The sequence below is a fragment of the Acomys minous genome (assembly GCF_964271855.1).
Source record: "Acomys minous genome assembly, chromosome: 6".
Classification (NCBI taxonomy): Eukaryota; Metazoa; Chordata; class Mammalia; order Rodentia; family Muridae; genus Acomys; species Acomys minous.
In genome coordinates, this window is record NC_140487.1 from 26995248 (window position 1) to 27021726 (window position 26479).

At 38.5% G+C, this 26479-nt stretch overlaps 1 protein-coding gene across 3 annotated transcripts in view; it reads right to left on the reverse strand.

Moving 5' to 3' along the window:
* Positions 1-26479, reverse strand: part of RUNDC3B (RUN domain containing 3B) — a 136687-nt gene that overhangs the window by 17321 nt on the left and 92887 nt on the right. For 2 of the 3 annotated variants that reach the window (XM_084785453.1, XM_084785454.1), the window contains 3 exons: positions 25922-26090; positions 17172-17329; positions 377-523 (listed from right to left, as the gene is read on the reverse strand). In XM_084785453.1, coding sequence (XP_084641579.1) covers positions 377-523; positions 17172-17329; positions 25922-26090 — 474 coding nt within the window. The remainder of the gene's footprint in view (positions 1-376; positions 524-17171; positions 17330-25921; positions 26091-26479) is intronic. The other variant, XM_084785452.1, reaches the window with a different exon arrangement.

Below are 26479 nucleotides of genomic sequence, written 5' to 3' on the forward strand. Positions count from 1 at the left end.
TAAATGGTATCTTTTAAAAAAGCTATCTGGAAAATTAATTCCAGGCTAGTATATCCTAAAGCTGAAATTTAAAAATAGATTTCTGATGAAAGCAAGTTTATAGATACAATTAAAGGACTGACTGGAAATAGAACAGAACAGGAGATAGCTGGTCTGACACTATTACCTAGGAATTCTTCAGATATTTTGCTTCCCCAGGGTGCCTTGGCTTCAAATGTTCGGACATTCGCTTTTTAAGGGAACCTTATCAAAGCAGTCCCAAAACCGATCTTGGCTAATAATAAGTTCAGAAAAACAACTGAAATGCCAGAGTGGATAGCCACATGTTTTGGTACAGCTAAATGTGTAATTAGTTGGAAAAAAACATTACACTTACTCATACCACTGTTTATTGTGTTTTCGGTAAAGCAAGGTATCCAAGGCAACAGCATTGACATCCAGAGCTCCTGGGGAAGGCCACTGGTTGGTGAGGTGGGCAGTTAACTCTTGTCGTGATCTTAAATCATTATTCTTTAGCACAGTCCTGTGGATATTAAGATGGTGAGTGCTTTTGTCTTTACTGTTTTATTTTTTTCTCCCAATGGTAGAGGAAGCTAACTGGTATTTAGTCCCCAAAGTAATGGTTTATAAATGGTCTGTCAATAGACGGGGCGGATCCACAGCAGAGCTGGCTGGGGCTCACTGCTTCATCTCCTGCAGTGTGTGCTTTTCAGAGCTTTTCCGCTGGCTACCGTCAACCAATACTACTAAAAATCAGACTTTCTGTCTTCTCCATGGAGGTGCCACCAAAGGATTGAAGGGTCCAACAGTACTTTAAACCTAAACCGAAAGCAATGGGATCCTAGATATGAGACTATCAGATGTTAGCTCAAAATCAGGTTCCACATCTACGATCTCCTGGTTTGAAAACAGAATAACTTAAGTAACTTAAGTAAAAAGATGAGACAAATCAAATTAAAAAATAGAAATATATAAAGAATTTAAAATCCACGCAATACATTTTTAAAGAATATTTTTGTTTTGAAGTTTTGTTTATTTTTTCTTTTAATTAAAAATATTTAATCATATCTGTATGTGTGTGTCTTTGTGTGTTTTGTGCATGTAAATACAGAGCCTTTGGAGGACAGAGGAGGGCATCAGATCCCCTGGAGCTGCCTCACGCGGATGGTGGGAACTAAACTCAAGTCCTCTACCAGTTTTTTAAACTGCTGCTTTTAACTGCTGAGCCACCTTTCCAGACCTCTAAAACTGTTTTTGACAGAAATGACTATTAATAAAGTTTCATAAAAATAATTAAATCAGTGGCAGTTGTACTAAATGCTATAGTCAACTGGAAATATTTCACCAACTTTTTCTTATAGAATTGTTACTGGATAGAAAACAACTTGCAAAGGAATTCAAGTTTTGGCAAAATTTCAATTTATATGAACCAACTGACTATTGTTGTAAGACTAATGCAACATCTGAATTGATTAAAGGAAATTTAAAAGCAAAGGTCTTGCCATAGCTCTAGAAACCTTAAACAACATCTGGGCACCATGCATTCTCAAACAGAGGCCTATGACCTTTGTTGTGTGTGAAGATTCTGGGTGATCAAGTCAGTCAGGGAAGTGATGGATACCTTCTATTAACAGTCCTGGATGCAGGAGAGGAGTCAGTGAGCTGCTGGTAGCACAGTCCTAAACAAAGGACAATCAGCTAGCACAGCCTGTGACAGCTAACCATGGGTCTACAAAATAACCATGCTTAATGTCTCTAGTGGGCTAAGGAATATTTTTCATTGTATACAGTATATAATAACTGTTAAAATATGTGTTCTACATACACACACACTATCTATCTATCTATCTATCTATCTATCTATCTATCTATCTATCTATCTATAAATCATCTAATGCAGACACTGAATTTTATCTCATAATATTAAACTAAAAGGTAAGTTTTTTTCTGGACAGTTGCCACAATTCTTTCACTGAAAAAGGATGTAAAATTAATTTAAAAACTTCCAGGGTGTCTTAACATTGTTTACTTACTGAAAACAAAACTTTATAGACGTTTTAAAGATTGTTAGAAAAAGAAGAAATAAGGATTATTGGCCTGGTAATCCACCACAATATAATGCTGTTATGTTGGGTTTTCATAGTAAATTTTTCTCTATTACACATTCCTTCCCTTGGAGGTTTCTAGTGAATATAAATGGAAAACCTAACTTCAAAGCCATGAGTATATCTCAGGGAATTCTCACACCAGGGTGCAAGACATACAACTGTGCATCTGTAAATAACTGACACTGGCAGACTTTGCTAAGAATGAGTACCAACACAACTTCCTATTAATTAATATTTTGGTTTTTTGAGACAGAGTTTCTTTGTGTAGACTTGATCATCCTGGAACTCACTCTATAGACCAGGCTGGCCTTGAACTCTCAGAGATCCTTCTGCCTCTGCCTCCCAAGTGCTGAGATTCAAGGTGTGCACCACCACTGCCCAGCTACAATTTTCAATTTAAAATAGAGTTTCTTTTTGCACAGTGAAGCAACTTTGGGCCTCATAAAACAGATTTAACTCATTTCACAAAGGTTGCAGCATAAGTTAACCATAGAAAACTTTTGCCTGAAAGCAAATTAAGGAATTATCTTAAATTTACTTATTTATTTAGTAAATTGGTATATGAGGGTATAAGGATAACTTATAGGAGTTGGTTCTGTCCTTCTACCATGTGTGTTGTAGGAAACTAAGGTCATGAGGTTTGGTCATCTGGTAAAGTCCCTTTACCAACTGAGCCATCTCACTGGCCCTCAGTGTTATCTTTAGACCTTTGTCTAAAGGTCCTAATCCTAATGATACCCATTTCCACTCATAGCTGATTGGTCCTTTGAAATGAGAGAAGAGACTTCAGTATGTGCAACAGACACAGTTTGGTTCATACAGCATCTACCATTTTTCTCAAGAAATGCTCATTTCTCAAAAACAGGAAATCCTGGCATTTGCCCTACTACTAAGGAACAGATAGGTTCCTAGAGAGTACTTACATAGTAGCCAGTGGCTAGGTTTCCCCTCTTGAATACACCACAAAACAGGCAAATGAGTTTAGTTAGATTAAAAAGCCCATGCTATGTCTTAGATCTTGACAAGAATCTAACTCGAGTGACAAATAAGCAGGGCTATTTATGTGCTCAAGCAGCGGGGCCCTGACCAAAGTCAGCAGAGTACTTCTTACAGTCCCGACTTCCAGCTGACCTCTCTCCAGACCCGCTTCTCCACTCTACTATCCTGCAAACGGCAGATAGCTTTCTAGTAAATTCTACTGTAAATTAACTACAGTTTATTTCAAACCAAACAATCTCATCATTTACCTTCAAATGATACCATGTTTATAGCAAGACATTTTCAGAGTGATTCATATAAGTCTAGAGAAACAAGAACATTTTTCCTTCTTTTTTGAATTTTTTCTTTTTATTTAGTCTTCTCTCATATATTACATCCTGACTGTAGTTTCCCCTTCTTCCTCTTCCCCTATCCCCCACTGCTTCACCACCCCTCAGAAAAGAGGAGGCCTTGCAGGGACACCAACCAAATACAATATAACATGCTACAATAAGACCAGGCACATATTCTGACATCAAGCCTGGAGGCAACCCAGTAGGAGGAAGAGGGCCCAAAGGCAGGGGAAAGAGTCAGAGACAGCCTCCATCCCACTGTTAGGAGTCCCACAAGAACCCCGAGCTACACAACCATAACACGTACGCGGAGCACCTAGGTTAGCCCCATGCAGGCTCCCAGACTTCTGTGAGGCCACTTGAGTCCTGATCAGTTGATTCTGTGGGCTGTGGGGTACATTTTTTCTTATTTGTGTCCAGCCTCAAAGTGACTTTGCTTTAAATCACCAAATAATTGTTATTCACTCATGTTAAATCACTGACTAAAGATACATACTCAATATTTCACATTTTACTTAAAAATTAGTTGAACTCACTAAAATTAGTGTTGAAAATTAGTCAGCAGACCAAGATGTAGAATCAGTCTACAAGACAGAAATATATCAATTTATCACTCTCACACAAAGGGAAAGATTTTACAGAAAGTTTCTTTGAAGAAGATTATTTTACCAACTAATAATAATATATTTTTTCATTTGTGTTTTGTTTGGTTGGCTTTAGTTTGTTTTGGCTTTTTGGGACAGGGTTTCTCTGTTTGGTACTGACTGTTCTGTAGGCCAGACTGTCCTCGAACTCAGGAATCTACTGGCCTCTGTCTCCCAAGTACTGGGGTTAAATGTGTATACCACCATTGCCCAGAAACAATAATATATTTATCAGTTAACTTTGAAAACTTTTCTGTGGTATTTATCTCTACATTAATAGGAGCTCTTTTCACTTTATTTTTTTTTTGTTTTGTTTTGTTTTTGTTTTTTGAGAGGGTTTCTCTGTGTAGCCCTGGCTGTCCTGGACTCGCAGTGTAGACCAGGGTGGCCTCGAACTCACAGCAATCCACCTGCCTCTGCCTCCCCAGTGCTGGGATTAAAGGCGTGTGCCACTACCACGCCTGGCTGCATGTACCTTTTTTACTTTTTCCAGACCTGAGGACCGAACCCAAGGCCTTGCGCTTGCTAGGCAAGCGCTCTACCCCTGAGCTAAATCCCCAACCTCTCTTTTCACTTTAAATCTCTGAAGAAAGAGATTGAAGATGACATCAGAAATTGGAAAGATCTCCCTTATTTGTGGATTGGTAGAATTAACATAGTAAAAATGGCCATCTTACTAAAAGCAATTTACAGATTCAATGCAATCTCTTTCAAAATACCTATACAATTTTAAAAAAGGCATTAAAAGACCAATTCTCAACTTCATATGGAAAAACAAAAAACCCAGAATAGCTAAAACAATCTTATACAATAAAAGATCCTCAGGAGGAATCTCCATACTCAATATCAAGCTGTACTATAGAGCAATAGTAATTAAAACTGCAAGGTACTGGCACAGCAATAGGCTGGTGGATCAATGGAATCGAATTAAAGACCCAGAAATGAATCCACACACATATAGTCACTTGATTTTTGACAAAGAAGCCAAATTTATTCAATGGATAAAGGATAGCATCTTCAACAAATAGTGCTGGTCTAACTGGATGTCTACATGTAAAAAATGCAATTAGACCATATTTATCACCATGCACAAAACTCAAGTCCAAGTGGATTAAAGACTTCAACATAAAACCAGACACACTAAATCGGTTAGAAGAAAAAGTGGGGAAGAGCCTAAAACACATTGGCACAGGAGACAACTTCCTGAACAGAACACCCACAGCCCAGACTTTAAGGTCAACAGTTAATAAATGGGACCTCATGAGGCTGAGAAGCTTCTGTTAAGGCAGGAGACACTGTCAACAGAACAAAGCAACAGCCTACTATAGACTGGGAAAAGATTTCACCAACCCTACCTCTGACAAAGGTCTAATATCCAAAATATATAAAGAACTCAAGAAATTAAACACCACCAAACCAAATAACCCAATTGAGAAACGGAGCTCAGAACTAAACAGAGAATTCTCAACAGAGGAATATCAATTGGCTGAGAAACACTTAAAGAAATGCTCAACATCTGTAGTCGTCAGAGAAATGCACATCAAAACAACTCTGAGATTCCATCTTACACCCATCAGAATGGCTAAGATGAAAAATTCAAGTGACACCACATGCTGGCGAGGATGTGGAGAAAGAGGGACACTCCTTCATTGCTGGTGGGAATGCAAACTTGCACAACCACTTTGGAAATCTATATGATGCTTTCTCAGAAAACTGGGAATAGTGCTTCCTCAAGACCCAGCTATTCCACTCCTTGGAATATATCCAAAAAGTACTCCACTACACAACAAGGACATATGTTCAACCACGTTCATAGCAGCCTTATTCATAATAGCCAGAACCTAGACACAGCCTAAGTGTCCCTCAATAGAAGAATGGATAAAGAAACTGTAGTACATTTACACTATGGAATACTACTCAGCTACTAAAAACAATGAATTCCTGAAATTTGTGGACAAATGGATGGAATTAGAAATAATCATACTGAGTGAGTTAACCCAGAAGCAGAAAGACTCACATGGTATATACTCACTTATAATTGGGCACTAGCCCAAAAGACATGTCCCACAAAAGTCTTCACTTACCAGGAGATTGGGATAGATGTGAGGACCTTCCATTGGAACTCTAGGTAAGACAAATATAGGAGTTGGGGAAATAGAAGGACCCAGAGCGCCCTAGAAACCTACAAGAAGAACATCGTGACAGGTGGATCAGGGATAAGGGGTGTATGCTTAAACTATTGCACTAGCCAAGGACAATACATGTAGTAAACATTGAACTCCTACTCTGATCTACCCAATGGACAGGACATTCTTCATAGTTATGTGGAGAGTGGGGACTTCTGACATGAACTCTAGTGCCCCATATCTGACCACCTCCTCTGGGTGGGGAAGCGTGAGGGAACTCAAAGAAAGGATAAGCAGGCTACCAAGATGAGACTTGGTAGCCTATGACCATATAGAGGGGGAGGAGGTCCCCCTCGGTCATAGACCTACAGGAGGGGAATAGGGTGAAAGCGGGAGGGAGGGAGGAATGGGAGGATAAAAGTGCTGGGATAACAATTGAGTTGTAATCTGAATAAATTAATAAAATAAAAAAAATAAGAGCTCTTTTCTCTTTTGATTTTTAATAGGAATTATTTAGGAATTTATCCCTCAAAATAACAAAATTCAGTCTTAAGGAACATAAAGATTAAACTATCACTAAAGAAAGAACTTCTTTATGTGTATTTTAAGCTAAATTAATTCCATCAAGTGTAACCATATTCTGACACACATGAGCTTAAAGTAGTGATCCCCAGAGGCAAGTTAAGTACAAAATCCCTGCATGATGGAAGTATGTCCAAAATCTAAGTTATGTAAGTATTGAAACATTATCATCTCCTTGTCTATGCTCTTTAAACATTATTCAAATCTCAACTATATTTTAAAAATATCCAAATTCTAAAGCTGGAAAGACAGCTTGGTGGTTACAAGTACTTTTTAATCTTCTAGAGGACTCAACTTTGTTTCCCAGAACCCAAATGTGTGGCTCACCATAAACTGTAATCTAACTCCAGGAGATACAATGCCCTTTTCTGGCCTCTGAGGGCAATACAGTACTGTGGCATGGACTCACACAGGTACGTACGTGTACACACACACACACACACACACACACACACACACACACACACACACACACACACACACACACACCCCTTTTTAAAAATCCAAGTTTTATCCACTATTTCACTTTCTGATTCTTCCATGAAGATGTTCAGACATCTTATTTGGCCACTGTGATTTATTCTAAGAATTCTAAGAGGTCTTCCTTTCGATTTGCTGTTTTCTCAGATCAGAGGCCATGTTTGTGTTCATGAAGAACTCATACTTTTATCTGTTGGATAAATATTGTAATGCTTATGATCTTTGGCACCTAGGGAGGTATCATCTGTGGCTCCAAGTACTAATAAAAAGTCCAAAGGGTCCAAGACACGAAACAACCTTTAATTCTGATAATAAAATATACTTAAATCATGGGAGACAAGATATAAGTTTCAAAGATAAGTATGAAATTGCACCAGGACTGGCTATTCTTTTTTTAATGCATCTATTCAAAAGCATTTACTGGAAACTCACTCCCAAAGGCAAAAGTGCTGCAGATGATAGCTTTTGGGAGGTGTTCAAGCCGTGAGGATCCCACTGTCACATACTAATGCCAATTAATTCACTCACAGACTAACAAGGACTTGAGGTTGGACTTAGGTCTCTTACTTGGCCTTACTCATGTCCTTTTGTCTTCTACTGCTTGTGACAGCACAAGAAGGACCTTCATCACATGCTGGTGCCACACTTTTTGGCTTCATGGCTCTAAAACTGTGTTCCTTACATATTACAGTTCAGGTATTCCGTAAAAGCACCAGAAAATGAACTGAGACAGCCCCACAGCAAACCTCTGATTTTCCACCTATTACTTGTCTGATGTGCTACAATTCTTGGTGTATTTGAATGGTCTGAGACATGGCACACTGGAAAAAAAACCTTGGAATATAACCTTTATGAAATTAAAGAATCTAACATATTAAAACTACAGTAATGCAAAGTTTTATGTATTTGATGTAGGGCATCTCAGTAAAAAGGGCTGAAGTTCAAAGGAAGAGAAAGTCATCCAGATGAAGTAACTTCATTAGGAATTTCTACCACGGGAGAGAAACAGAACCACTGGCCACATACAGCCTAATTACTGTTAGTCCCTGCTCTGAGCAAATGGAAACTGTGAAGGGAGACACTGTTTTACTTACTCTTTCATCAGCTTCTAGACCTCGGCTTGACATATTTTTTTAAACTGATATTTACCAAATGAATGAATGAGCATTAAAAAGACAAATACTTAATACAAACAAGAATAATGTGAATTAATATATCTTTATCCATAGAATGTTTTTTTAAAAACCAAAGAGCCTCAACCAGTGAATAAAGAGCCTTTATGTGCAATTCTAGCCAGTAAGTATGGAAGAAATAACAGTTAGGTAGCACCACTGTACAAACTCCAATTAATCAATGAATGTATTGCTTTAGGTACTGCACAGCCATGGCTTGAGCCATCAGATGAAAGGCTGACATGAAGTCAGGTTGTCACCATCTGAATCCACTGTTCATTCTTATCATCCCTAAAACTGAGACAGTCATTGTGCATCCCAATATGCCACGATATGAACTGAAGTACAAACTAACTATAAAACATTCTTGCCTAAAAAATCTCAACTAAAATTTACACAAGACCCTCGAGGGCAATTTTCCACCCTGAACACATATCAGAAATGCCAGGGAAACTTTTTTGTATACATGTGACTGAGTTCCACCTCTCATCAATTAAAGCAACAACTGGTATGTCTCAGTCCATGCATGGTGTTTTGTCTTGTTATTTCAGTTCCATTACACATAATAAAGGGTTTATATTAAAAAGCTATATCAGAAATAAAGAAGAAATCAAAGGGGATAAAGGAATAGGGAGAAACAGGATGGTAGAGAGAATAGAGAGGACCAGATCTTAGTGATTTTAGAAGCTAAATGTTAGTAAGTTAAACAAGCACTTGTTTACTTTTAGTATTTTTGTTTTTTGTTTTTTGACATTAATGCAAGCCATCAATGTCTCTCTACTTTTTTTTTTTTTTTACCACCGCCAAACCGTTATTTATCTGTTTTTTTTTTAAACTACCCTATCATCTATTTAAACATACGTCTGGTTAATTACAGCATACATTTGGCTTATTGTGATATTCTTAATCTCTCCTGGCCTCCATTCCTTCTAAAGCTCTTTCCATATTTGTGACTTGGAACAACCGGAACTGGGCCTCACTAGTCTGGACATAAAGGATCTACTTTATAGAACGCACCTCAAACCTTAATGAGTCATTTAGCCCCCTGGGCAACCTTGTTAAAAATCAGATTCTGAGCCTGGGCTGGAGCTTCACGATCCATCCAGAGACACTGCTAATGAAGCCAGGTGCTTAGAATAAGGAACACAGAGGGGCTATCTAACAGAAATATAAGAAAAACTGTGCCATCATGTAAGATAGTCTAGAGTGGGTTCTGATTCTGTAAAGTACACTATAGAAAAGATTTTTTAATGAAATTACACAGATTTGATTATTAATGAAGATTGGATGATAAAAAAGAAATGCTTCTTATTTTACTGGGTGTGATTATATGAGAAAATGTTTAGTTTTAAAGAGTATACTAAGAATGTGGGAATGAAAAACATAATTTGCCTCAGAAACAGTTTAGAAAACAAAAATGAAAAAAAAAAAAAAAAGAAAGAAAAAACAAAAATGACCAGTCTGGCTAACTGGACTTATTACTTTTACTCTTTTATAAACACCGGACACTTTCTTAATCAAAATACTAATAGCACTGGACTCTAAATGGTACTTTTAAATTTAAGAAATGATTTCACAGTAAAATGCACATAATATAGAACATCATATCAGTTCTAACTACACAGCCCAGTGACACTCAGCACATTCACAGGATGGGAAACCCAGCACCGTCCTCTGACTGCCTGCTCTTTCCTCTTTTCTGCTGGTTGTGGTGCTGGTTGAGTGACCCTTGGCCTGGCACATGGTAGGCGAGCACTGTGCTTGAGCCTCAGCCATCTTTTAACTCTTTATGTTGAGACAAGGTCTCATTGTGTTGCCCAGGCTAGCCTTGAACTTACTCAGCAGACTAAGCAAATGGAATTTATCATCCCCTTGCCTCAGCCTGCAGAGCAGCTGGCCTTACAACCCCTGCACCACCAGGCCCTATCCTCTTTGCTCTACTGAGATAATATATCTATCCATTATATAGTAATGATGATTTTCTCTCCCTGCCCTAGGAACTTGCTGATTAGGAATTCACAGTGAGCCACCTTCCTCTGCCACCTGAGTGCTGGGATTAAAGGAGCTGGCGTATTCTGTCAGATATACAGCTGGCAAAGATACCTCATGTTGTAGGTTTCTTTAATTGGTCATGAGTGCTTCCTTGGCTTTTTAGTTTTACGCAGTTCCATTTGTTAATCATTTGTCTTAATTCCTCCGCAAATAGAGTCCTATCAGGAAATCCTATTTTACACCTCTATCTTTTAGGGTATAATTCCCTTAACACCATCACTGCCATGATAGAGCACATCATTTCTTAAAATACAAAACAAAACCCTTCATCAAAGAAGCTGCTTCTTGTCAGTTATTTGGACACTGCAAAGGGAAAAGTGATTAATACACTCACACAAGTGGAATCAATCTTTTGGTGAATGATTTTTTTTTCATTTAGCATGTATTATGTCCTTAAACTTCATCCCTGTTGTGGCATATCACAAAATTTCCATCTATTTTAAGCTAGACAATATTCTGTTGTATGGATAAATCACATTGTGGTTTCTTATTCATCAGAGAAGATATGTTGCTATGTTTTAAACCCTACTAAGAACTGTGTTCTCACATATGGCGTATCATGGAATGCTGATGGGCCTTAGCGTGCATGTGCTTGGTACAATGTTAATTGGCTTAATGTGTCCCTTAAATACTCTAGTCCCTTTCTTGTCTTGTTTCTGGATGTTCTAGTCATTGCTCAGAATGGTGGTGAATTCTCAAATTTTTATTATTTTTGCCTTCAATTCTGTTCATTTTTCTCATAAAATTTGATGCTCTATTAATTAATATGTAACGATTTGAGCTTTTATTAACATGTGTTTCAAGGAGCATTATAACTTTGCAGCTTTAAAACTATATTTGTGCAATTATATCTGTTCTCTTTTAATTACTTTAATTAATTTTCACTAATTAATGGATCCATGTTATCCTTTCCACTTTTTTGTCTTTGAATCTGAAGATAGTCTCTTATTTTTATCTCCCACATGATTTCTGTTTTTTAATTAAACATTTTTATTTTTTACATATACATTTATATTATTACACATATGTACAATAAACTACCTATAGCAAGAAGAACCATGACACAATCAGGAATTATATAAATGTCACATTTTTAGTGTTTTGGCTATTTGTATTTGGCAGCCTTGGAGAAAACGTTTTCTATCTTGGTGTATCTAAAATTTGGAATATAAATCAATATCTATCATATCTCATCATTATCAATTTAAAACATCCATCTAGATATAAAAACATCTTAACCCCTAAACAACTAAGCTTAATTGTAAAACTAAACTATCTGATCTTCAACCCTATCAGTGACTTGAGAAGGAATAAAATTGATTACTTGAGTATACCAGGAGTGTACTTTAGTAGCTTTCCAAATGAGAAGATGACAGAGACAGTTTGCTCCCTGTACAGTCACTGCAAACTCTTTTAACCTATGCTTCCAATGTCTTTTAATAGTTTTTAACTGTTGCCGGGCACAGTGGCACAAACCCATAATCCCAGCACTTGGGGAGGCTGAGGCAGGTGGGTCTCTGTGAGTTTCAGGCCAGCATAGTCTACAAAGAAAGTCCAGAATAGCCAAGGCTACACAGAGAAACACTGTCTCTAAAAACAAACAAACAAACAAAAAACCCAAAACAAAAACCCAACAAATCAACCAAACAAAAACAAAACAAAAAAACCCCAAACAACAAAGGAACAAACAAAGAGAGATTAAGTGTGTAACTGTAAATAACAGAGACTTGGATCACTTTAGTATTCATTTTCAATGGCTACAAGCTTTCTGTTTCTCATTTTCTGCTTTGTTTCACGTTTTTGTAAAACAATGTTTACATTTCTTTTGTGTATATTTTATTTATTCTTGGGTTACTATAAATATTATATTTAACATTTTAAGGTTATGATACTCTAATTTGAATTTATATCACTTAACTTCATTAATGCAAAGGAACTCTTCTTTAGTTCTGTCCTCATTCTCTAGTTATCACTGCTATCAATGGCATGTTTACACATCCTGTGCCCCAAAATATAACCTAATGATTCTTCTAAATGCATTAATCTTGCAAATTACGTGGAAATAAAATATGTTATAAGATGAACATATAATGATAGAGGAATTTGTACCTTAATGGACTAGATCATACATAAAGGCAATGGACTAGCATTCACTTCAAATGGCTATATTTTATACTTTGTTATCCTATCAATTTCCCATCAGTATTAAAAAAAATTTAATACAGCATGGTTTACATTTCTAGTCTGACTGCATTTTCTTTTTTCTGTTTTCTTTGTGTGTGTGTATGTGTGTGTGTGTGCGCGCACGCGCGCGTGTGTATGTCTGTGTGCATACTTCTGTATCTATGCCCCATCATTTTTATTTTATTTTAGAATTACTTTCAAATTGATTAATTAATTTTCTCCTTCTATCAGATATTATATCCTGAGCACAGTTTCCCCTCCCTCCCCCTTTACCAGTTCCTTCACCATCTACTCCTCCACTATTTCCCTTCAGAAAAGGGCATGCCTTCCAGGGATATCAAGCAAACACGCACATCAAGTTGAACCGAGACTAGGGCAGGCATCAGGCACCTGCCCTCATATTAAGGCTGCACAAGACAACCCAGTAGGAAGAAAAGGAACCCAAAAGCAAGCAAAAAGGACTTAGAGAAAGCCACACTAACACTATTAGGAGTCCCACAAGACATTTTTATTTTTCAAACAGCTTCTGTCTCTGGCCTGTAGATTTCCAGATAGGTTGGACTGGCTGGCCAGCAAGCTCCAGGGACTAGCTTGGCTCTGCCTTCCCTTCTCAGTGTTGAGGTGACAAGTATGTGTCATAGCACCTGGCTTTTTCACATGGGATCAAACTGAGGTCCACAACTTCACCAACTGAGCCATTTCTCTAGTTCTCACTGTATTTTCTCAATATCTTTCTAATATGAACAACGGAGTATGCAACTAATATTAGCCTGATTATAAGGTAAACAAGTGTTATCTGCTAAACATATACATGACCAGAATTATTAGGATCCACCATAACTTCCATTTTTAAGTAGGCCGTGATGATGCCATTGCACTCTCTTGTTAGTACCTGCACCACTCACTCTAAGCTGTGAACCAGGAAGTATAGGATCACTGACTTATATTGTGTTGGCTGATGGATGATACCATCACTATTTACTGTGATCCACAGAAATGCGGCTCTTGTATGACCTCCCTGCTGTAGACTCAACAGTGGGTGATTTTTTGTCTATATTGTTTAGACTCTATAGAGACGGCACAGTGGTTATTGGTGTTAAGTAAGATGAAAATTTCAAATTGTACATAGTGCTCTGTGGCTCTCTATCCCTAAGGTTTGCAGCATATGCTTCATGAATGTTTAAATGGCAAATCTTCTACCCCAGAGTCTGTGGCTGTTAACAACCTATCTCTGTTACTGTGGCTTGTCTTAATATTCTTAATAATCCATCAAGTGAATACTATCCTTATTTTTGGTGGTGAAGGACTAGTAGCTTCAAGATATTAACTCAGACCAAGGTTACTGTGGGCAAGGACAGAGCTATTAGGCTAAGACAGTCCTGATCTGTAAGCAATCTTCAAAATGCTCTTGTACTATATGCATGACTAATTTACAGTGTTTCCAGAACTACAAAATGAAGCATTTAAGGACATAATCTAAGAATAATAGTAATTTAAATTTCATACATTAAGACATGTTTAAAAGTCTTAAGAGTGGTAAAGGATTCAAATCACTATGAAGACACTCAATCCAAGCAGAGACAGCATTGCACCTCTTAATACCCCTCTTCTGTGTTTTACATTGATGCATTTAAATGTCTTATCTTCTCATGGCTGCCTTTACCTTGTCAGAAGAAACAATAGTGACTCTAGTATTCAGGTCTGATACAGACTTCATGACTACGGATAAAGGCCATCAGCAATATGGAATGGGTGGTTGCTCACTTTCTCCTCTAGCTGTAAAAATGCACTATTCTGCATCTTAAATCCAGTTAGCATTAAGTAGTAAAATGACAATATTCATGTAAGAATTATCTCATTCTCCTGCTCATTGCCTTTTAAAGTAGCTTTGTGCAAAGGAATTTTGTGAGGCAGCTTAAAATAACCTAGAGGTTACAGCTATTACTTCAATAGAAAACAGTCCATTTTTTAGAAATCAATAGATACAGTTAAAATGTTTACTTTACTTTATGTGTATGGAGGTCTGGCTTGCATGTATGTCTCTGTGCCACACCCGTGCCTGGTGCCCATGGAGGACAGAAATAGGCATGAGATCCCCCGGAACTAGAATTGTAAATGGCCGTGAGGCACCACGTAGGTGCTGGGAATGGGACCTGGGTGCCCTCAGGAGTAGCCAATGCTCTTAACCACTAAGTCACCTCTACAACTTTACACACAACTTTTTATTTTGCTTTATTAATGCTGTTTGGGTTAAAAGCATCTTTAAATGTGTTAACTGTAAAGTTCCTTTGCAAAAAAAAAAAAAAGGATCAATAACAGTTTTGTTTTACTACACTAAGACTATAACACTGGTGACTTATTTTTTTCAAACTAATAAAATGGTAGAATAAATTATAAAAAGTAAAAAAAATATAAAATTCAATTGAAAACATTTTAATAAAGCAAAGCTAGCTTTTATTTTATTTGTATTCATTTTTAAAAGACAATGTCTTCCTATACAATAGACCAGGATGGGCTCAGCCTCATGATCCCTCTCCTCAGCCTCTCAGTGCTATCAGTTCTGCTCAGAATAACTGAGTGTATGATGAAAATACCTAGATAAACTGTGAGAATTACTTAAAAAAGGAAAGTCTTTTGATTGTAAAGGAAGCCCCACTAGTCTCTGTTACTTTGGTCGTGCTGTTTCATGCAGTTTAGCAGAAGCTAGGGCCTATGGGAAGGCTAACCCGCTCTGAAGTGACACAACACAACCCTCTGCATTACTGGACGGAATAGGAACCAAGAGTGGACAAGAGCTGTATTTACCAACACACACACTCCTAGAAAATACTGTGGGTTTGTTTGTTTACCAACAGATTTTTCTTTCCTTCCTTCCTTCCTTCCTTTTCCTTTTTTTTTTTTTTTTAAATTTTAAATGCCATTTCCTGCCAGGTGTGGTGTACATCTTTTTCAGCACGTGGGAGCAGGAGGCAGGAGGATCTTTTTGAGTCCTAGGCCAGCCTGTTCCACATAGTGAACTTCAGAACAACCAAGGCTACTCAATGAGACTGTATCAAACAACAAATGAAAAACCAACCAACCAGCCAAACAAACAAAACCAATCAACAAAAACCAAAAACCCACCAAACAAAAACCCCACCACTGAATAAGCAAATATTAAGCAAAAAAGTGCAATGAAAGCCATTTGTCATGTTTATTGGTTGCAGAATGTCATAGCTTATGCATGAACTACAACGGGAAACAGCAGCAACTAAAGAAGGCAAAACATTTCAGAATATTTGTTTAACTCATTAAAATTTATATCACTAATAAAGAGCCAACAGAGTTCACCCACTTTTGGGTGTTAAACTCTGAAGACAAAGTTAACTTATGTTATAGTTTAGTAAAACAAATGGCTAAGTTCATGAAAGCAAAAACAAACAAAGTAAATGCAATAAAGCCCCTGGCCTGCATTTCTTATCAGTATCAATCTCATGTGAGATAAACTGAGAAACTGCTCTAAGTTTTGAAAACCTGAACAAAATAGAAAATATGACCTTCAATTGGATCTGGTGACAAAGAAACAAAATGGCACTGAGGGACATTTTTAGTACCATTGATGAAATTGAAATATGAATGATGGAGAAGATGAAAGTATTTAATTATTTTGACCTTCTAAAACTGATTTATGAACATTGGTTATATAGAAGAATATCCTCATTTTCAGTAAATATGCGACACACAGAAGCAGAAGGCACAAAGAGGTATGATAATGCATACAACATCTACGTGGTTAAGTACATCTACATGTCTGTGTGAGAGGAGGTAGAGAATTCCAAGGCAAATGTTAAAATCTGATGAATCTTGGAAAATAATTATGAAAATTCTATGAACTAATCCTTATAATTTTTCTGGAAGTCTCATAATACTTAAAAATTATCCTTTAAGAGTAAAAATTACTATGTGGAGATTTTTCACTATTAACAATACACATATAAGTTTAACAAAATGGTAGAATTAGTGTGAGTGCGTTCAACAGTGACAGGTGATGGAGCGCAGACCAGAATGCAGCTCCATGTACCACAGCTTCGTTCATCTAAAAAATTGCTTGCTATACAAATTTTAAAAAGAAGACTGCATTAAATTGTGCACAGCCTGATATTGGTTTCATCCATCAAGATTGCCCTTGAGTGATAATGGTCTAATGGTATAACCTTTTTGCAGTCAATCAATAGTTAATGTGACTACATAAATGCTTAAGGGCCGAGAACAAGCCTCAGTAAGTTTGCTGCCTGGCCCTGCATCATACATACATGCATACGTTTAGAATGTACACTGCATTGAAAGTTGAAGCTGATTTTAATTTTATTCTTGTGCTTTATGATTTTTCCACATGGAAACAGATTACTTTTCTGGTAAGGAACAGAATTAGCTTAAAGAGAGTGCAAAGCAAGGCACGTTCCATGTCGATATCTACGTATTGTCAGAGTTCTTATAAAAAGATCTCACTTACAGCTGATCCTGGAGCTCCACAATGATGTATTCTAACTGTTCTTTCTCCAGCTTGTGGGCCAGGTCAGAGTCTTCAATCCTCTGAAGCAGTATTTTATTCTGAGAGACAGATTCAGAAAGCTGGTTCTCACGAAGCCGTAGGAGTTCTTCAAGATAGCCCTGGAAATACAGTGTCACAGGGAGAAGGTCAACTGCAAAACTTCTGATATCTTAAGGTAAGTGCTGCCTACATTCAGCACTGTTTCCATCTGTTTTATAAAGAAACATCATAAAATATTACTGACAATTGATTTTAGCTGAATATGGCAGGCTGATATGTACTCTGCATTCTTTAATGCCACTGGGGTAGGGATGGAGTGGGAGACAGGGTCTAGTTTTATATTCCCAGGCGACACTGACCTTTCACCGCCTGCCAATTCCTTCCTGTTGCAGAGTAAAGGGATTATTTAATGCAAAGGACTTAAGTTGGACTTTATGACAACAAACACAGGGTTTCTAAGGCCATGGATATCTAATTACAAATAATAATACTCTAATTTACCCTTTCCATACACAAACTGCCAACTCCAGATCCTGGTCCTTAGGAAGACATGGAAGGCAGACAACTTCACAGCAAGTACTGGTTTCTCCTGGACTGTCAGGCACTGTGTATTTGATGCTTACAGGAGCTATTAAGTTAATTAAGCAGTGGGCACAAGACAGGTTCCAAAACGAACTTTATTGATAACAAACCGGCTTAAAACCCACGAGTCTGAAAATACGACTTCACCTCTGGGTACACATTGGGATCTGCTCCTTTTGCTCAACATCTGCCCCTGATGAACTCCCTGGTTAATTGCATAGCACTACCAGGGCCTTGCTCACTGAAAAGATTTATTTTGGAAACAGAAACAGTTTCTTTCTCTAGACCGAAGACGTCAATTAGACCAAAGACCAAAGTTGTCAATTTTGTTGTTGTTGTTGTTGTTTTGATTTTGTTTTCTGCTGCTTCCTTCTTTCAGCCAGCTATCAACTTTCTCGCGTAGTTACTAGTTACTAGCAAAAGCAAAGTTCTCTGGTAGCTGGAGCACAGTGTAATGACGAGGTACTGAAGAAGTCACCTGTTTAACCCTCTTCTCACTGAGGCCACAAAAGATTCATGACCAAGCTATGACTTATAGTGTCTTTTTTTTTTTCCGTATACCTCTTTAGGCATGCCCCATATAGGCCACTGCGAACTAAGAATTCCTTCCCAGCTGGGAGTGGTGGTGCACGCCTATAATCCCAGCACTCACGGAGGCAGGGCCGGCGGATCTCTGTGAGTTCCTTCCCACATGTTAGATAGAGGTCTTATCGACAGATGTTTTCAAGACTAGTTCAAGGTAATGTGTAAACACTTTAGAAATGTGGACCAAAACAGAAGATGCAAAACAAGAATGAGGAAAAAAAAAGAGCTATTTTTAAAATGTTAATTTCTTTTACTATTGAAGAATCAATATAGTCATTTGCTTTTCTTTCCATATTGCCATTTATTTATTTTTAAATCTTTATTTTTATCTTTTTATTTGTGTTAGTGTTTTGTCTACATGAATGTTTGTGCACCATATATATGCCTTTGGAGGTCAGAAGAAGGTTCCAGATTCCCTGGAACTGGAGTTTCAGAGGGCTGTGGCTGCAATGTGGGTGCTGGGAGCTGAACCCAGAGGCAGTCTAGAAGAGCAGGAAGTACTCTGACCATCAAGCAACCTCTACAACCTCCTTCCACCTTGTCTTTAATGCTTTGGACTTTTCTGGAGCTTTGGACACCAAATGCTCCCTAATATCACACGTCTGTGATCTCTCGCACCCTTGTCAAACTCATCAGACAAAGTCAAAGTCTCTGAGTTTCGCTTCAATATATTTTTGCTCTTCTAATTCTGGAAGGAAGGTCTGCTTAATACAGAATGCAGCGGCATACTCTTGTCTCTTTTCACTTTCCGTAGTGGGCCGCACACTCCTGTATCTCTGCAGTTTTAGTATTCAGCCACACACTCCTGTATCTTTGCAATTTCCTTTCTGAGAAAGCTGTGAGTCTTCTTCACAAAAAGAATGCATCTCCTCACGTTTATCTTTGGGAAGCAGGAGTTTCAGAAAATTGCAAAATAGCTGCCTCCTCAAAGGTCATCAAAATTTCCTTTCATGATACAAAGAAACTTTTCTGTGCGTTTATGACTCTGGATGGACCTAAAGTCTTGATGCCTTTCACTTTTTTTGCAATAAACTGTTACAGCATGCACTACTTTAAGTAGGTAGTTTTGAAATGTGGTGCAAAGAACTGGGTCTCCCAAGTCACTGGATCCACAGTGTTTTACTTTGCTACTATTAATGAGAAACATCTGAGAGCTGTACACTTCTGAGCAAATAAAATTCAGCTTTCTTTCCTTTAAGCAAGCCTGCACCAAGCACATCTCCTTTAAGGACCAATTCAAATGTATTACCCTGATAAGCCAGTCATTCCTGCTTTTCAGTGTTATTAACCCATCTACTGTTCTTCTATGCTAGGATTATTGTTCCTGTCACTGAGATTAAATTTGGGAGGTTCCTAAGTCCTCACTGAGGTTTTCTTCTTGCTTTTTGAGACAGGGTTTCTCTGTGTAGCCCTGGCTGTCATGGAACTGGCTCAGTAGACCAGGCTGTCCTGGAACTCAAGAGATCTGCCTGCCTCTCCCTCCTGAGTGCTGGGATTAAGTGTGCCACCACTCCTGGCTCATCTCAGACCACAGACTATGAGGGTCAGAACCCACAAACCACAGAACAAGAGCTGCTTTTGGCAGCTTGGAGCTCCCATCCTGCCCGGTGGTCCTGATGCATCTTAGGATATTTTATTTATTTAAAAAATAAATAAATGCTGAATTTATATGTATATAGATGTTTCTGAGTGAGTTTATGTGTACACTTGTGCATGCAGGTTCCCCAGAGAGGCCAGAAGACATTAGATCCCCTCGAACTAGGATTATAGGTGGCCGTGCGCTGTTTGATGTGGGTGCTGGCAACTGAACCTGGATCCTCTGCAAGAGTAGCAGACATTTTTAACCGCTGAGACCTCTTTAGTCACTAAAGCTGTATTTTTAATTATTTAACTTTTTTTATTTATGTATATGGATGAGTGTTTTGACTGCATGCATATATGTCCTTACCTGGTATCCATGAAGGCTAGAAGAGGCTAACTTTTTAGAACAAACTGTCTGCTGTCGATTTTTCCGTTTCATTGGATGTGGTAAATAATCACCATTTGGCTCTGCTAATCTCACTTTTTAAAATTTTGTCCATATCAATTATTTTATTTCTCTTCCTTTGAATTGTTTGTTCTCTGCCTACATTTTAGGTAAGTATCTCCCTAACTTCATTCTTTTCTAAGTCCTACAAATGGACTGGATAAGTGCCATTTATAACTATTAATTTGCATTGTTTTCAGTTATATTCATTTCTATTTGCTTCTTTTGCCCTATACTTTAGAAGTTTTCTTTTTTAATCTAAGTAAGTGACATATGCAGGTAATAATGAACTTTGTGTTGCTATTACAGTTTGAATTTGCTGTGTCCCCTTAGGCTCATGTCTTTCAACACCTGATCCCCATTTGGTGGTGCTGTTTGGAAAGGCTGTGGAACCCTCAGGGTGGTGAAATCCCGATCCTCCTGCCTCCCTTCCCTAATGCTAGGATTACCATGTGTGAAGAGCTGTGGCTGGAAGTCAGGGCCTAGTGAATGTAAAGAAAGCACTCTACCAACCAAATCACATCCCAGCTGACTTCCCATTGTATTAATCAAGTTTTCCTAATTCCTTCTCCATTATCAGTTTGCAAGTTGAACACTCTATATCTTTTCTTCTAATCACAATTCATAAGTGTTAACTTTGGGAATAAGCATGCATGTTACAAAAATGTCTTTTAGTATAATTTAAGCTTCAAGGGTTGCTGTAGCCTGCTTTAGCTTTCCTTTTCTGTCATCCTCTTAGTGGGGGGCAGCATCCAGCTTGTCAGGACTCTTGAGAGCAAACTGTTAAACCTCAGACATTTTCTCAGTCAGCTATTAATTTAATAATTGCTATTATTAAAAATTAAATCACATAAACTTAGAGTTAAGTGAACTGTGTAAAAGCAAAGCAATTACTCAAACCCCATTACTTTATGATTATTTCATTCTTACCTATGTTTTATGTACATCCACATTTATTTCATCTATCTGCAGAAGACTACACAGTGGTGCTCTGCTGTACAGCTCTTCCCAGTTCTACCCTGAGTGATGTCATGTTGATTACATTAAGTTGGCCATGATAATGTTTACCTAGAGAAACTGGCATCGTTTCTCAATGTTCTCTGCAGGAACCATGTGTTAAACCCCCTGTCACCCCATGATAATGGGCCTGTCTCTGCAGGTGCCCCTCCCCCAAGGCTATTAAAACACAACTACCTGAAGTTTAACAGTCACACCCTTGTCTTCAACCTGCAGTGTAGTGCCTGGGATGGTGTTAACTCCTGAACTCTTCTTGCTGTTTTCAGGTCTTTTTATGGTTTTGAAAGAAATATCTGCATGAAACTGTTAAAACTTGTGTTCTGTTTGTCATTCAGATTTCTAGAATAGAAAATCTAACTCTGATTTCTTGTTAATACCAGAAGTTAGTCAGCCAGCCTGTCTGTCTGTCTGTCCCTCCCTCCCTTCCTATTTCTATATCTCTGAAGCTCTCTGAAGCCTTGTTGATGTCCATGGGCCAGACTGCTGCCAAAGACCATATTGGTGTCTGAGGTCCATGCTGCCATCAAGGGCCAAGATGATGTCAATGGCTGTGGCAGAGGGCTGTGCTGATGTCCTGCTACTGCAGACCATGTTGAGGTCTATGGCACATGCTAATGCTGGGGCTCATGTGAATGTTCATGGTTGGTGCTGTCATGGGGAATCCATGCTCCATGCTCCTGCTGACTGTAAAGGGCAAGGAAGCTACTTTGCAGTGGTATTGATGACTGCAGACTCACCGCTGGGAAGGGGAGTCACGAAGGCTCCTGGGAAAACCCCTATCCCCAACCCACCCCATAAAAGTAATGGTCTAGACAGGAAGCCATTGAGCAGAACTCTAAATCACTGTGCTAAGGATGCTGAAGTGTAGCTCTCCATAACTGACGGCTTCTGGCAGGTGTGTGGGTGGGGAAAGACTTGGTTTTCTTGAAGGAGCTGGCCACTAGGAGTTTGACCATGCTCCAAAGAGTACTGGGCAACACAAATCGGACTTGTAGGGTTTTAGTTTTAGGTTTTTTTTTTTTTCATTTTTTTCCCTTTTGGGATAGAGGTTACTAGGGTGAGGGGGCAGACCGAAGAGGACTGGGAAATGAGTATGATTGGGGTATATTATATCAAAATTCCAAAATAGTCAATAAAAATATTATGTTAAAAAAGGGATACATCTTTGTGCTAAGCAATCAAAGCATTTTCATAAATAATATTTCATAAAATTGTTCACAGGATTTAATATCTTAAATATATAAATTAAAATATATATTCTCAAAGGAAAGTCTCATTTTCTAACATAAAATTAAGAAACGTTTAACAGAAACCTCTCCTAACACCTGTCTGCTATTTTTATATAAATTACTAACAAATATTAATTGTTTTCATTGGTGGGTTTCACTGACATATTTATACACATGCATACGTCCACCTTTCCTCCTACTCTAACTTTGTGAACACCAAGCAATCATTCTACCATCTGAGCTACATACAAGCCTCCCTAATTATCTTCTCTAGTGCTGGTTCTTTGGTCATGAAATACCTCAGCTTATGGTTATTTTGGAAAGTCTATTTCTCTGAATGTTAACTTTGAGAGGCACAGGAATTACGGTTATCTTTCTTCCATATGTCACATACACTACTCTGTGCCCTCCTGGCTCTGAGAAAAGTTTCTTGCTATTCTGACAGGTTTGTGTTTAAATGTGAGTTGAGGCTTCCTTCCCCTTCAGGTTTTCATATCCGTTGTTGCTGTTTTTGGAAGCTCAACTACTTCACAAAGAGGTTAGTCTCTGGCCATGTCTATTTGTGTCATAAATACCTCCTCTATCTGGATGTCCACGTATTTCCTAAGTTTTGGAAAACTTTTTACTCATTCACTAAAAGAGTTTCTATATTGTTAGCCTCTTTTCTGTGTCTAATCAGCATATACTTATGTTTAGTGGGTCTCTATATCTATCTCTTTCTATATCTATATACATACCCCCTACAGATCTATCAACCTTTGGTTTTTAATGATGTTCCAGAGATCACATACATACATATATACATACCTATATACATACCTACATATATATATATATGTGTGTGTGTGTGTGTATGTGTCTTTAAGCCTTGACATTTTTTTCTTTTGCTTCATCCTTTCTATTGGTGAAGCTTTTAACTTCATTTTAAAAGGTCTTATCAAAATTCTCATTCCAAAGAAATGTGTTTGGTTCTTTTTCAAAGTATCATTACTATTAGAGACAAGGGTCTCACTACATAGACCATGATAACTTGGAATTCACTATGTAGCCCAAGGTGGGTTCAAACATGTATGTGATACCCCTGTCTCAGTCTCCTGAGCACTGAGATTAAATTCATGTCAAACTATGACTGCTCATTAAGTACTTACAATTTAATGAGAAAGAATTCAGTAAAAACTAGAAATAGCTTCTATACTCAGACTTATACCAAAATAACACCAAAAGCAATAGACTTACTAAAGTATGTAGAAAACACAATTATAAACCATAAGTTACTGTATTGTCCCTCAACATAATATTTTTATTGATTATTTGGGAATTTCACATCATGTAGCCCAATCACACTGTTTTACCAAGTCCTCCCAGGCCTGAGCCCCCCTCTGTGACCATCCCTCCAAAAAGGAGGAGGACGAAGAGGAGGAGGAGGAGATTGATTAGGCAATGTTTAAGAACATTCCTTTAAAATTCTTTGGTATTCCTCTCACTTTGATATCTCTGAAATCAGTTCAATAAAGTTATGGCATTTTCAAGGAATCATGCCCCTTTGCACGAATATCTTCTGTTTGTATGTTGAGTTTTGTGCATGAGCACCTGCTGAGATGGGTATTTTTCACATTATTGTAGTTTCAGTATAGAATGTCATTCAAGGGCTCATTTACTGAAGACAGGTCCCTGACATGGGCCTGCTCAGGGAATTTTGGATTATGAGGAACTGAACCTCATCAATGAGTTGATCTATTAGCTTACAAGCAATCAGGTTAGAAAGACTAGAGGGATAAATAAGCAAGTGAAAGTGCATGTTGCTCAAGCTTGCTCACTTATGTTCAATCCCTGGAACCCATGGAAAGAGAGAACCTTCTCCCAAAAGCTCTCCTCTGATCTCCACATGCATGCTGTGGCATTTGCATTTGTGTGTGTGCACTAAGGTGCACGCATGCACACACAAATAAATAAAAAAACAAAAAGTAAAACTTTTAAAATGAAAATTTCCTCTCTACTGAAGTGATGGGCTGTGTGGACAGAGGAGCGGATGCCACTGTCCCTCTTTGCGACCAGGTTCGTTCCATGCTTCTTAGTCATGTGCTCCAGAGGAAGATCTGGAGCTAGCACACAGCCCCTGCAGGTTTATTCTGGGGACACTTGCTTTGCATACCCCATGGGGTGACAGGGGCCGCAGATGATGCTATAGGGCATCAGGGTCCCTAGCACTATCTGTGGTGGCCACTCAGAGGGTTGTGAGAGGCTAGGAGGTTGTAAGTCACAACAGGGTTGGGGCAGTATGGATTCTGCCACTCATTACCAAGGCCCATGGTACGTCAAGACTTATCTGTTGAGCAGAGCAGAATCAGCTGACAGTCTTACAGGGGAACTGTACTCAGTCCCCCTCCCTGTCACAGACAGGTTTCACCTGGAACTGAACTCTTCCTCAGTTTACTTCACAGAATCTCCCAGACGACCAGGCTCTAGCTCAGTCAGCCCAATCATGTTAACTGTCAATTCCTGGAAACAGGGTGCAGGGCACTTTGATTCCCAGAGCAGCAAGCTCAGACAAGACTTTTTCAAAACAGCTTCGCAAACATATGCTGGAAAGTGCAGAGAAATTCTCCAGTGCCAAGTCACCCTGTTCAGCCTGGGTCACTGTGTTCTCGCTGCACTTCTGCACAGTGCTGGTGTCCAGCTGTGCTCACTGAGTCTCCTCCTCCTTCACTTGGAACTTCTTATACAACCAATGCTGGCAAATTATCCCACTATCAAAATGCACGGTTTTCTCCAAGCGATGTGTACGATGCTGCTGCGCGTCACTGTTTTCCTACAGTCACATCTCTGCATAGCTTCTCCCCGAGGGTGTTACTGTTGTTGCTGTTTTGTGGTGCCAGGGATCTAATGCAGTGCTTTGTGAATGCAACGCAAATGCTCTACCATTAAGTTATCCCTACTCAGCCCTTGGTTTTACTAAAACAGGGTCTTGCTTCATAGCCTAAGCTAGCCCTCAACTGTCATCCTGCTGTCTTCTCCTAAGTGCTGAGATTACAGGGTTGTACCACCATGCCTAGCCTCCTCAGTTGCTTTGAGTCTTTTAGTGGGTTTCTGCTGGGCAGCTCTAACCTGCTGTCTCGTATCTCTCTTTATTTTTAAATGAGATTTCAGTTCAGAAATAAAGGTGAGGTAGCAACGAGTACATAATATTCTTTAGTTAAAAGATCTCTGAGTAGTGAAAGTCCAGAAACAAAATATACAGGCAAATGGAGTGATTTTTCACAACTGACAAATACCTTCTGCTCCAGGGTGAGTTGATATTTTTGCCTTACTCTCTTGCACTTGTTGAACCAGCTGTTATCATCCATGATAAGAGGAGGCCCCACGTTCTCTGGAGTGCTGCTGTCACTGTCACTGCTCCCGAAAGTCCTGAGCTCCTCCTCATCACTGCTAATACTATCAGAGCTGGGAAGGTCAAAGGCAGAAAGAAGAAAGTGACATGGCATGTCTCAATTTGGTCCTTAGAATTAACACTTCTGTTTTGTAAGCACTGATAGCAAACACGAAAATACTAGCAGAGATAGGATTATAACAATCTACTTTAAAGACAAGTGTTTTGATAAAATGGTAAGCTAATATGTTCTGTTGACTCCCTGGTCACAAAGCCAAGTCTAGATCACTACACTTAAAGTGAGGTTTACGAATCCGAAGCATTAACATAAAACCCATGAGGATGCCCAAAGAAGAAAAAAGATTCTCAGAGAGAATGGGAAACCCCAGATAAGTGGGAATGGCTTTCTAGTGGGATTCTTTTATTGCCCTAGGCAGCCACAGCTTATCCATGCTCTACAACC